This window comes from Pseudorca crassidens, chromosome 1 (genome assembly GCF_039906515.1).
Source record: "Pseudorca crassidens isolate mPseCra1 chromosome 1, mPseCra1.hap1, whole genome shotgun sequence".
Classification (NCBI taxonomy): Eukaryota; Metazoa; Chordata; class Mammalia; order Artiodactyla; family Delphinidae; genus Pseudorca; species Pseudorca crassidens.
This window is the reverse complement of record NC_090296.1, coordinates 150,152,768-150,165,531: the sequence shown is the minus strand read 5'-3', so window position 1 is coordinate 150,165,531 and position 12,764 is coordinate 150,152,768. Positions and strand designations below refer to the sequence as shown.

Genomic DNA, 12,764 nt, shown 5'->3' with positions numbered 1-12,764 from the left:
GGGGATGGGAATGAGAAAGGGGTTGTTAATTGGGTCCCCAGAGTTTGCATATCTTTCCTCTAGCCTTCCTTGCTATTGTGGATAGTAGGTTTGGGCACACCCAGTTCTAGACCAGGAGACTGATTCTCCAGAGAAGCGTGAGACAAGTTACAGAGCCAGTCAGAAGCAGAGCCTGTACCTTGTAAAACCCCATGGGCTTCGTGCTGCTGCAGCCAGAGAGGATGGACTGCGTGGACCTGGGCCAATTCCGGGTAATCCTCAAGCCTGCGGGTCCCAGAAGATGCAGAAAACGTCTGTCGGGGATGTTGGCAGAGGGCCCTTCCGGGGAGGTGCGCGCTGGGGATGGGCGTCCCGCCTCACCTTCGCCGAGACGCCCCAGCAGAACAGCGCGGGGCGGGGGAAGGGGCGTGTCCCCTTTGCCAGCCCAGCCAGCGCGCAGGCGCAACGGGCAGGAGGGGCGGGGGGAGGCCGCGGCGCTCTCTGGCCTCGGTCCCGGGACCACCCCCGAGCGCGCGGCTGCGCGCTGAGCTTCCCGCCCTCCCGGAAGCGCAGCGCCCCGCAAGCGCCACGTCTGTCCCTGCACCTTATCCCTGGTCCCCCAGCCACCGTCCCATCCGCGAGGAGCACACGCCCGAGCCGCCGCCCACGGGACTGGACCGGGAGCATCATGGGCAGCGTGGCCTCGCGCTCCGCCTGCGCGCTGCCCCTTCTGCTGCTGCTGCTGCTGCTGCAGGCGGAGCGGCCGCGGGGCGCGGAGCTCACCTTCGAGCTACCTGACAACGCCAAGCAGTGCTTCCACGAGGACGTGGAGCAGGGCGTGAAGTTCTCCCTGGATTACCAGGTGAGGCCCTGGCGCCCGGCAGCGCCTCCTCTCCCCCTTCCAGGTCTCCATTGGTCACTGGTGCGCCCCAGGCTGGAGTGGCTGGAATTAGCCAAAGAGGCTGAATGGGGCGGGAATGACCAGAGACCAGCTGACTTCCCCGCGAGGAAGTCAGAGCCCACTCGAGACAGGCCCGACTACCCAGGGCGGGAGGTAGCGCCGAAGGTGCGCTACCTGGATGCGGATGCCCGGGGGCGGGTCCTGCATCCTGGGGAGTTGTCCTCAATGACCTGCAGGCCCCTTGATTCTAAGGAATGCCATGTCTGATTAGCTGGACACAAGCTCTCTGTCCCAAGTTTTTTGGACCAGTTTGTCCCCGCCTGTACTGAAAAATGGCAGCGAGAGGAAATGGGTCCTTGGCATTATTTTTCCCTCTCTCCAGTGTTTGAAGTCAAGTTGGGGTGAGCGCGGCAAGTGATGAGAAATGGCGCTTTGGAAAGGAGGTGTCAGCGCAGGCTTTGAGCCCTGGCAGTGTTTCCAAGGAGTGGTGTTGTGGCTGCTGCCATATGGCTCAGAAAAGCTCCTAGCTCCTGCAGTCCTGGCTCCTTTGAGAGATTTCATGGCTCACGGTTCAGGGGAGCAGGTCTTGAGTGAGAGATCTGCCCCTAAGGTTGAGTGAGCAGATCTAAGAGTAGGGAGCTGAGTGGGAATTATACCCAGACCCGCGTCTGCTTGTGGACACATACTGACAGGCGTTACAGAGATGAGTTGGCACGGGAAGCAGGAGTAGGGGCAGGCCATGTGGTGGGCCCTCTCTGACCAAAGCCACTAAAAGAGGCGTGTGCTTGGGGACAGCACAATGTGTGATGACCTCCGAGTCACTGGTGTTGCCACTTTCACATGTCCGTGGACAGTGTGGAAATTGCAGCTGGGTTAACAGGGGTAACCTAGATACAGTCACCAAAACATGATCGTTGTGAGGATGGAGGGGGCTGAGAGGTCATCTGGTCCCTGCCAGGTCAGGAACCCCTGTTAGAGCAGGTTCAGCATAAGTTTACACACCTCCAGCATTAGGAAGCTCACTAATCACAAAGCAACTTCTTCCATCTGAACAAAAGGAAATTTTAATATTTGGAAGCAGATGGAGGCCACTGACTGTGTTCTTTGATGGACCTTAGTTATAGTCATTGACCACCTCTGTGATTTTTGCCCTTTGCAGGTCTTATCTTTCCTGTGTTGAGAGTTTGAACTAATGATTCCCGAGGGCTCTCCCACCTCTGGTAATCACTGATTCTGTGAAGGCTTCAGTCTATGTTTGCGTTCCCCTTGCATTCCATCAGCAATAATATTAACGTTTACCAGACACGTTCAGCAGTTTACTTAACCTCGGAGCCTCAGTTACCTCTTCTGTAAAATGGGGAGGATTAGGCTCTTGGCACTCTTGCAGAGCAAAACTTTTGGAATCAGACAGACATGGTTTCAAGTCTTAGCTCTGTCACTTTCAAGCGGCATGACCATGGCCAGTTAACTTCAACTCTCTCAGTTTCAGTGTCATCCTCTGTAAATTGGGGAGTGTCAGCCTTTAGAAGACTGCGAAGATTAAATGAAAAAAATGTTTGTGACATGTAATCACTGCCTGGTCGGCCTTTGGTAAGTGGTGTTTGCCTCTCTGGTAACAGCAGACTGTGGGTGTCTTTTGTGGTTGTCAGGTCATCACTGGAGGCCACTACGACGTCGACTGCTATGTGGAGGACCCCCTGGGGAACACCATCTACAGGGAAACCAAGAAGCAGTATGACAGCTTCACACACCAGGCTGAGGTCAAGGGCGTTTATCAGTTTTGCTTCAGTAATGAGTTTTCCACCTTCTCTCACAAGACCGTCTACTTTGACTTTCAAGTGGGCGACGAGCCCCCCATTCTCCCAGACATGGGCAACAGAGTCACGGCTCTCACCCAGGTGAGTGGACGCTAACAGGCTGAGATGAACCCCCTCCCCCACAGCCTGCTCCTCCTTGTCTGTGCCCGTGTTGCCTGATGAACAGTCACCAGCTATCCAGCTCCAGTCTGAAGTCTCAGTATTGACTCTGCCCCTCTGTTCACATCCAGTCCTACAAGACCCTATGTTCTCCTTTTGGTCTTCCTCTCCATTCTTTAACTGGATCCCTGCCATGCTTTCCTCTGGTGTTCCTGCGTTCCCATTTAAGTCTTTGACACAGCACCACTTTCAAAGTACACATAGCATATGCCTCTCTGCTGATACGATGTATCTGCATGAGAAAGACCGGTCCTCCTTTGTGTGGTATATATTAGTCAGCGTAACAACTGCTGGCTGCTATAACAAATAAACCCCAAATATCAACGGCTTAGCACAATGAAAGTTTTTTTTTTTTCCTCACTCAAATAATAATCTAGAGAGTGGGGATAGGGGTGGAGGACTTTCCTCCATGGAGTGACTTAGGAAGCCAGGCTCCTTCTTTCTTGTCATATTTCTGATGTCCCTTAGGGCTTCAGAGTCCTCTGTTTCTAGCCACCAAAAGAAGGAGAGAATGATAAAGTCCCATCTGCTTCTTAAAAGCCCTGGCCCAGAAGTGATGCCATCACACCCACTCATATCTCATTGTTGAGGAATAGTCCTGTGGATAGACTGGATGAAACGAAGGCGGCAATCAGTTCAGTTGGGCAGTCAACTCCTAGCAACAAACTTCACAATCTGGAAGAGAAACGGTGACACTTTGGAGGACGGATAGTCATCTCTGTCACCCATGGCTGTCACAGTTAACTATAATCCGACCCCAGCCTCCTCCCTCAGTCTTCCCTCCTGCTATTTAAGCTTTTCCCTCCCTCCCATATGCAGGCTCTGAGGCTAGGACTCTGTATTACCCCTGAATCCCCAGCGCCCCAGTGCCTGGGGTGTGGCACAGACTAAGAGCTCACCAAATAGTTATCAAATGACTGAGTGGCAGGACCCAGGGAAACCTGCGAGACAGGAATGACCTTCTGTGGCTGCACCTGTTCCACACCCAAAGCCAGAGCATCTGAGTCTCCAGCAATGCCAGATTACCTTCTGGGCTGCCCTCCAAGGTGACCACAGGCTCCATTCCTCTGTGGCTTTGACCATGGGCTCATGCTCTGAGCAGTTGGAGGTTAGCACTGCACTGTCCGGTCAGTGACAGCTATCTACATATGGCTGTTGACATTTAATTAAAATTAAATTAAAAATTCCCTTCCTTGTTTGCTCTGTACCAACATTTCTAGTGTTCAGTAGTCACAGGTGGCTGGTGCCCACGCATGGAGAGTTCCACTGGACAGCAGTGCGTTTGAACTTAGCGGCATGACTGCTGATAGAAGTTCCAGCCCAGGGTGTGTCTTCTGTGTAGGATCTTTCATAACCTATCCTCTCAGGAGGTCTGTTGGTCGTTGATGAAATAGCTTCTGTTTTGAAGATTTTATGAGTCTCCAGAAGCTGAGCTGAAGGATTTCTCTCTCTAAGCAGTGGAAAAGAAACCAGTAGAGAAAAGGCTTTGTGGATTAACGCACTAGAGACGTTCTTTCCTGGAGCCTTAGAATTAGAGTTTGGTTTTGTTGCAGGAAGGAGTGATTGCACTTCCCCTCTTCTACATCTGGGAACCTCATCCTTCCTTCTGCCCAGCCACAAAAGAGCTGTTTCCTTCTCCTTCTGTACCTCTGACCCCCCTGCCTGGTCTGTGCCTGTCTCAGACAGCGCCCCCTCGCCTGTGGTGGGCCCGTGCTCAGTCTGCACACTGTACTGGGTGGTGGGAGTATGAGGTCAGAGGGCGCTGTCCCAGCTGTCAGGAGCCCCGTGTGGAATGCGACCCTGTAAACCGTGGAGCTCCAGGATGCTCTGATCAGAGCTGAGATTTAAGGGTGAGGGTTGTCAGGGGATGGACCCATTGACTCTTCCAGGAGGGTCAGGGAAGTCTTCACAGGGAGAGTTTTAGCTTAAAGCGACACTCTGGGTGCTTGCCTGGGAGTGTGTCTGGCACGGGAGGAGGAGAGGCCTCCTGGGTGGGGAGAACAGCAGGTGCAGGTGTTCAGGGCATCACTTTACTTTCCTCACCGGCCCTGATCTTATTTTGCTTGGCATGGATCCCCTTTCTACCTGCAGCTGTCTTCTCTCTTCCCCTGAGGCTTCATCCAGCTCAGTGCTGGGCCAGAGGCTGTGTGTTCTGGCACCAGTAGCAGCCGGAGGGTGAAAGAATAGGATCCAGAGTGACCGCGTCCTGGGCCAGGGCTCCAGGCCGGAGGGACTTGTCTTCGGCCTGAGTTCCAGCATGACCAGGCTCCTGGCAGAGGACATGGGCTAGGAATGCTGCTGAGGGAGGCCAACCTTGAGGTGCCCTGGGCGTCCTGAGAGTCTGGGCAGATCCTAGCGGAGGCTGAAGGTTCCTGACAGAGGTCCAAGGTCCGGGGCTGCCTCAGTGGTGGTCGAGGGAAGATGAAAGGTTTTCCTAACTCTACTCTGAGGCCAGCTCCTGCGACGCTGCCTTTGAGCTCTTGAAGAATTTAAAGAACCAAGTGTGGACTTCCCTGGCAGTCCAGTGGTTAAGACTCTGCGCTTCCATTGCAGGGGGTGCGAGTTCGATCCCTGGTTGGGGGAACTAAGATCCCATGTGCTGCGCGGCCAAAAACATAAAATAAAATAAAAAAGAGCCAAGTGCTTCTATCCGTGGTGGTCCTGATGAGGTGAGGCTGCAGGAATTTGCTGCTGGTTACAGAGTGAAGACCTGGGCATCAGCAGGTGGTAGAGACGGGATGGGATGTGGGCATGGGATGGAGGAAAGGGATGGTCCTGGGAGGGAGACAGGTCAGGGTGTCTCCAGAGACTACCTGTCATGATGGAGTGGTGCCCACGATCCCCGTGAGGTGCCCGGACACTTTGAACCAGCCAGGGCTGGAGGTCTCAGCGGGGTGAAGTTCGCACTGCAGGAGAGCTGGGGACCCATGGCCCTGGGAGAACAGGGCTCTTTGCAACAGAAGGGCCTCTGCTGGCTTCCTGCTGGGTAGGAAGCAGGCTGGCTGGGTTGCCTAACTGAAATTTTGTGGGAACAAGCTGAAGTGGTATCTTAGACTAACGCCAACAGCAGATCCCAGTGGACAGGGAAGTAGCATGTTTTTACGGTAAGGGGATGCTTCCAGGTGTCTGTGAATCTTGGTGATGTGTGGCCCTGGGGTCTCCTGTGAGGCCCGTGCCAGGTTCTAAAGGTGTCTCCTGGTTTTAGACGCCAGGAAAGCCGTAGAGTACCACCTCCTGCTCTGTTACCTCCTGAAAACTGGCTTCCTTCCCTGTCACTGATCAGATCTGAGGTGGTTCCTGTAAAGACCTCAGGCCCTCTTCATAGAAGTGCAGTGCTGCTCTCTGGCTGATGACATCTGATCCACGTCTTTGAAGTGATGCCTTACGTGGCATATCTGATGTGTCCTCTGCCCGGGGTGTCGGCACCCGTGGTTTCTGTGTCCTCCTCCGTTTCTCTCCCCCCCACCCCCACCCCCACTCCTTCTCCAGTGATTCTGGACCCTGGGAGGAGGCTGGAGGTACCAGCCTATACTGCTGAACGCCTGGGCTAGGGCTCAGGGGTCCCAGGAGCCCCCAGTTCAAGTGAGTGTAATGTACATTTTGAGTTTCTGAATGAGCTTGTGATGGAAATAAACACGGAGGGTGGAATTCTAGCCTGGAAAACCAGTGAGCCCTTCCCTAGTGTTTAAAAACAAAGCCTCTGTGTATTTATACATTCTAAACATGTGTGTATGTATGTCTGTGTGTACACATGCATATGCATGCATATACACACGGGCATGCGTGTGCGTGTATACACATGTATATGTGTATCTCTGTTCATCCCACTAATTTCAAGAACGATCTTCTCTACTTTGTTACCGAGTCCCCTAAATCGCTCCCAGATCCACTCTTCTCACCCCACTTGGTGACCTTCTTAATTGAGGGCCTCGTCTTTTCTTCCCAGCAGAATTGCAGCCACCAAAGTGGTTTCCCCACCACCAGTCCGCCTCTGCATCATGGCTGGCAGGGACGTTCTCTTAAAGTGGGATCCTTGCCTTGCCAATCTTCTGCTCACAGAGCTTCGTGTTAAAGTCTTGACTCTCAAGGCCTTTACCGTGAGCTTCCACCTACCCATGACTTCCTTCCCACATATCCCCGATGGGCTGCACATACTGGGCTCTGCATGTGCTCTTTGCCATGCTTTTCTTTCCTTTTTTTAAAAAATAAATTTATTTTATTTATTTATTTTTGGCTGCGTTGGGTCTTCGTTGCTGTGCGCAGGCTTTCTCTAGCTGCGGCGAGCGGGGGCTACTCTTCCTTGTGGTGCGCGAGCTTCTCACTGCGGTGGCTTCTCTTGTTGCGGAGCACAGGCTCTAGGCACACGGGCTTCAGTAGTTGTGGCACGCAGGCTCAGTAGTTGTGGCTCACGGGCTGTAGAGCGCAGGCTCAGTAGTTGTGGTGCACGGGCCTAGTTGCTCCGCAGCATGTGGGATCTTCCCCGACCAGGGCTCGAACCCGTGTCCGCTGCCTTGGCAGGCAGATACTTAACCATTGTGCCACCAGGGAAGCCCTGCCATGCTTTTCCTGCGTGGAATGCCTTCCCCTCATCCTCTGCCTGGTGACATGCTGCCCATCTGTCAAGGTTCAGGTTATCTCTTCCCTGTGTCAGGTACGCCTCCATCTCTGGCAGGATTAGCAGCTTTCTCTGAGGTGTTCCTATAGCTCCTCTCACCCCTCTGTTGTTAGCTCTTTTGGCATTGCAGGAAGCTGATAACATTCTCTAAATTATGACCTTCTTGGGACCCAGGACTGTGTCTGACTCATTTCATCTCTCAGTTCCTAGGGCCCCGCACAATGTCTGGAAGGCGAGTAGGCACTTAATAAATAAACATTTGAAAGAACGAATTAGTGTAGTTTGGGCTATCAGAGAAAACCGAGTATGATTTGGAATTCCTGTAGTGTCATTTTGAGAGGTGTCTCTCCTGAGTTTCCCAGCCCTACCTTCAATAACCGCGGTCTTCCGAAGATCACCAGGGTGCTATAAATATAGAACTAATGGCCTTAGCAAACCTTCCTGTGTCATGGTCACAGGGAGTGACTGGAAGGGCACAGTAGGGAAGCGTCTACAAATGCCATACCTTGGTTCCACTTGGACACAGGTTTGCGTAGGTAAAGCCTGACTCCACTCTGTGACCTCTTTCCTGGTTCCTTCACAGTTTAGTCCCCTTCCTTCCTCTGTGACAGTTGACATGCCTTCATCAACTCTGGAAGCATTACCAGGAGAGCGAGGAGGGGTGATGCCACCATCGTCTCCAGTGCAGAGGTCTGTACCCTGAGAGGTTGGCATCTGAAGTCAGTTGTCACTTAGGAGTCCCCTTTGGAATCAACTTCTTGATGTCAGGAACCCTTCTCAGGATCATTTGTCCATTTCTCAACATCACACATCTGTAGGTACAGACATACCTTGTTCTACTGCACTTCACAGGTGCTGTATTTTTTACAGTTGAAGGTTTTGGGCAACCCTGTGTTGTCAGATGACGGTTAGCATTTTTTTCAGCAATAAAGTATTTTCTAATTAAGGTATGTACATTGATTTTTTTTTAGACATAATGCTATTACAGTCTTAATGCACTACAGTATAGTGTAAACGTAACTTTTATATGCACTGGGAAACCAAAAAATCCCTGTGACTCACTTTATTGTGACATTTGCTTTATTGTGGTGGTCTGAAACCACACCAGCAGTATCTCCAAGGTATCCCTCTACACCCTACCTACCAAATGTGGGGAAGGTGAAGAAGCCCCATGCTAACTCCAGTCGCAAGAGAAGACCGTAATATAGCCCAAAAATAGGACACGCAGGTGTCACTGAGAAAGCAGGATCAAGGTTCCCCTTGGGGGAAAAAGTGAAGCACAAATGACCTTGTTCTTTACAGTGGATTCTGCCCCTTGACCTGATGCCTAGTCGAGGTCCACTAATTCCATCTCGTACACAGTGACCTTGTCAGTTTTCCCTCCACGTGACATTTCACCACCTCTTCCCTATAGATCAGAATGAGGGCGTCAGCCAACATGTGCAGAGGAAACCCACACCCCTAGGAGGTAGACCAGTTGTCAGACAGAAGATGCTGCCTTGTCAACACAGGGGCTAAAGGGGAGCTTTTCTCTCCTCACGTAGTCTAGTTTAGCTCCTTGAATGGCCCAGAATCAAGAATATCTATGAAGCAAGTAAGGGCAACATCTTTTTTTGGTCATAGCCTCCCCTTTGGCGTCCAGAAACTGTTCAATTTGTGAGAGAAATGAGGGTTTCACGGGGGTCCGTCAAGGTGGTGACACAATGGTTTGGTCCCTTCTAGCTTCTTACGTTGAGCTTTATAAGTAGTTCACCTTTGGAATTTGGGAAACAAACGTCTGTTGGATGCTTATGAACTTCCGTAGCACAAGAACTTATTGTTGGGATAGAATTTGCTGGGTTTTGGATAAAATGATTGCTTTAGAGGTTGCCTGTGAGTAAGAACACATGTTCTTTCACAGGCGTAATATCTTAGTTTTCTATTGCTGAGTCAATAATTACTACTAATGGCTGAAAACAACAGGCATTCATTATCTCACCGTTCTGTAGGCTCTAAGCATGGGCCAGCTCAGTTGGGTTCTCTGCTCAGGGTCTCAAGGCTGAAATCAGGTTGGTCTGGCCTCTTCTCTGGAGGCTCTGGGGAGGAGTCTGCTCTCACACTCATTCAGGTGGTTGGCAGAATTTAGTTCCTTGCAGCTGTAGGACTGAGGTTCCTGTTTCCTTGTTGGCTGTTGTGCTGTCCACTCCTAGAGGCCTTTTTCTGGTCCTTGCATGTGACCTCTATCTTGAGAGCCAGCAACGGTGCACTGAATTCCTTTGAATCCAGCCTCTCTGACTTCTCCTTCAGCCACCAGCTGGAGAAAGCTCCCTGCTCTGAAGGGCTCCTGTGATTCGGTCAGGCCCACTGGATGGTCCCCCTCTCTTAAGGTCAGCTGTGACATATAACATAATCACAGGAGTGGCAGCTCATCACATTCACAGCTCCCTGGGATTGGAGCAGGGGACCTTGGTAGTGGGGGTGGGATGTATTCAGAATCCGGCATGCTACACGTAATATTTTAGCAGGTAAAGGAAGTTGTGAAGTAGTGTGCGTTATGTGTGAGTATATGCATGTGTGTGTGCACATTCATGTGCACACATGTCTGTCTTTGCACATGTTTGTATGTGAGTGTGGTTCTATGTACATGAGAAATGTATGTCTTCATGTGTTTCTGTGTATACATAGAAGTGTAGGCTGCAAATTTAATAGAATGAACTCAGAGTCCAACACAATTGTGGTTTACTTCACACCCTGCCGTTCATTAGCTGTGTGACCTTGGGCAAGTCATGTAGCCTCTTTGAGCCTCAGTTTCCTCATCAGTATATGCAGTAAGCAATCAGTCAGTCCTCCTTAACATTGGGAGTAATGATCCCTGCCTGTCAGGGGTATGGTGAGTATTAAATAAGAACACAGGGCAGTATTTGAAAGCATAGGCTCAGGACTCAGACAGTTGAGTTTAAATCCTGACTCTGCCATCTACTAACTGTGTGACTCTGAACAAGTTACTTAACCTCTCTGAGCCTCAGTCAGGCTTATTATGAATACAGCTGTGTCACATCCTTAGCACAGACACACAGTTAGCATCCAGGAGAAATTACCGAGGATGTTGAAGATCACACTTGCTGTGTGTGTGCCGGGTCCTGTTCTTCTTTTCTGAGGGTTCACAGTGACTGCTCTTCTCTTCCTGCCTAGATGGAGTCCGCCTGTGTGACCATCCACGAGGCTCTGAAGACGGTGATTGACTCCCAGACGCATTACCGGCTCCGGGAGGCCCAGGACAGGGCCCGGGCCGAGGACCTGAACAGCCGGGTCTCTTACTGGTCTGTTGGTGAGACGATCGCGCTGTTCGTGGTCAGCTTCAGCCAGGTGCTGCTGCTGAAAAGCTTCTTCACAGAAAAACGACCCGTCAGCAGGATGGTCCACTCCTAGTTGGGGTGCTCTGCTCCCAGGCCCCTCCCACCCCAGGGCGGAGCAGCTCCCTTTGGTCACAGGCTTCTGGGGCTGGTGGGTGCGACCCAGGAGCTGCCTGGAGAAGAGCACGGGGTAACACGTTCTCACCTTGCCTTCTATTCAGATGCTTGGTCCTTGTACTCCAGCAGCCAAAGCTCATAGAGCCCAGAAAGCGGAAGGCATCCAGCTGCAGCATGTGTGTAACACTGAATGCAGAAAGGGTACAATCAGGCTAGGGATTGGCCAGTGTGGGAGGGCAGGCAGGCAGCCATCCAATGGCCTGGCTCGTAGGAGGAACCCCAAGGGCCCAGGCCTCCAGGGGGCAGCTCAGGGCTCTCTTTTTGCTCCACGACGCATGGCCCATTTGGCTTGTGTGTCCTATCCCGCGTGGAGGAGACAGGGCCCTGTCTGGCCTTTCCTCACGTGGAGCTCTCTGTACCTGTGGAAACCAGGCATTGAAGCGGCTTTGCAGAAGTCCCCATCCCAGGTGAGCCGTGGAATCAGCCCTGCGAGCAAGAACAAAATGGTAGCTGGGTGCCTTGGTTGGCTGTGTATCTCCTAGAAGGCAGGACTCTGGCTAATAAAAACTGTCTGTGAGCACCATGGAGACCTGTGCCATTATTTCTCTGCTCTAAAGGAGCTCACGGCTTAATGGGGAGCATTGGTGTGCGTATAATTAATTACAGCCTAATAGAGCAAGTGATGCCTCAGAGATCTGTATGTGTAGACGTTTGTGGAGGGAGTAGTAAACAGCTCTCAGTTGAATGAAAACAGTGAAATAGGGAGTTGGTTATTTTGTGTTCTCAGACCCTAGTGCTTACTATCAACACCTGAGTCATCATTTAATCCAAATAGAGGGGCTAAGAACAGAAAAAGAAAAGACTGAGCAATGATGAGTGGCTGTTCCAAGGCCATTTCCACAGCAGCTACGGTGGTCTCTTTAAAACCTAAGTCAGACCCTGTCGCTCCTGCTCAAAACCTTCCCAAGGCTCTGCATGTCATTCACAGCTCATGAAAGTCCTCACTGTGGTCTCTGAGATCCTGCATCTGGCACCACAGCCTCTGGCACCCCAGCCTCTGGCCCTGGAAATCCCCTACCCTACTCCCTCCACTCACTTCTCCATGTCTTCCAGGTCCTGCTGTTCCTATCACACCAGGCCATGCTTCTGCCCCAGGGCCTTTGCACAGGTTGTTTCCTCTGTTAGAACACCCTCTCCCTGATATCTGCATGACCTGCTCCATCATTTCCTCCTAACCAGTGTCACCTTGTCAGTGAGGTCTCTCCTAAGCACTCTGTTTAAGATGGCATCATCTCACCTGTCCCTGTCCCTCTGTGTCTCTGTCTCTGCTTTACTTCTCTGTATGTCATTTATCACCATTGACAGTTATGTTTACTTGTTTGTTTATTGTCTAGATGTAAGCTCCATGAAGGTAGGGACTTTGTTCACTGCTGTATCTCTTAGTGTGTAGAATAATGCCTGATATATACTAAGCTCTTAATAGATATTAGTTATTAGATGAACAGCCTTGCCCATTAGTAAGAGATTAATGCATCCTGATCAAGTGTCTGTATAGTAGGTCTTGAGGGAAGATGATATGATGTCTGTCCTAAAAAAACCTACCAAGAAATCTGAAATCCTGAGCTGTCTAGCAAGTGTTAATCGTGCATTGTAGGGAACAAAATAAACAATCCCATGAGATAGAAACTCCATAAGCCTTACTTAGCTTGATTGAAAGATAAATCCTACTTATACCTGTTCATAGAGTTTTGATGGTATTTCTTCTCTAAGTACCAAGTATATATAAAAGATTTTTTTTGAAATATGTTTGCAGTATAGTGAAAAACAATACAGCACATCCTTAT

General features: G+C 51.0%; 1 protein-coding gene across 1 annotated transcript; it reads left to right on the top strand.

Annotated features, from left to right (window-relative positions):
• The first annotated feature begins 265 nt into the window (after nucleotides 1-265).
• TMED3 (transmembrane p24 trafficking protein 3) lies at nucleotides 266-11,503 on the top strand. The gene is made up of 3 exons (XM_067698763.1): nucleotides 266-841; nucleotides 2,530-2,778; nucleotides 10,643-11,503. The coding sequence occupies exons 1-3, from the start codon at nucleotides 281-283 to the stop codon at nucleotides 10,877-10,879; spliced, it is 1,047 nt and encodes a 348-aa protein (XP_067554864.1). The 5' UTR covers nucleotides 266-280; the 3' UTR covers nucleotides 10,880-11,503.
• The last annotated feature ends 1,261 nt before the right edge of the window (nucleotides 11,504-12,764 follow it).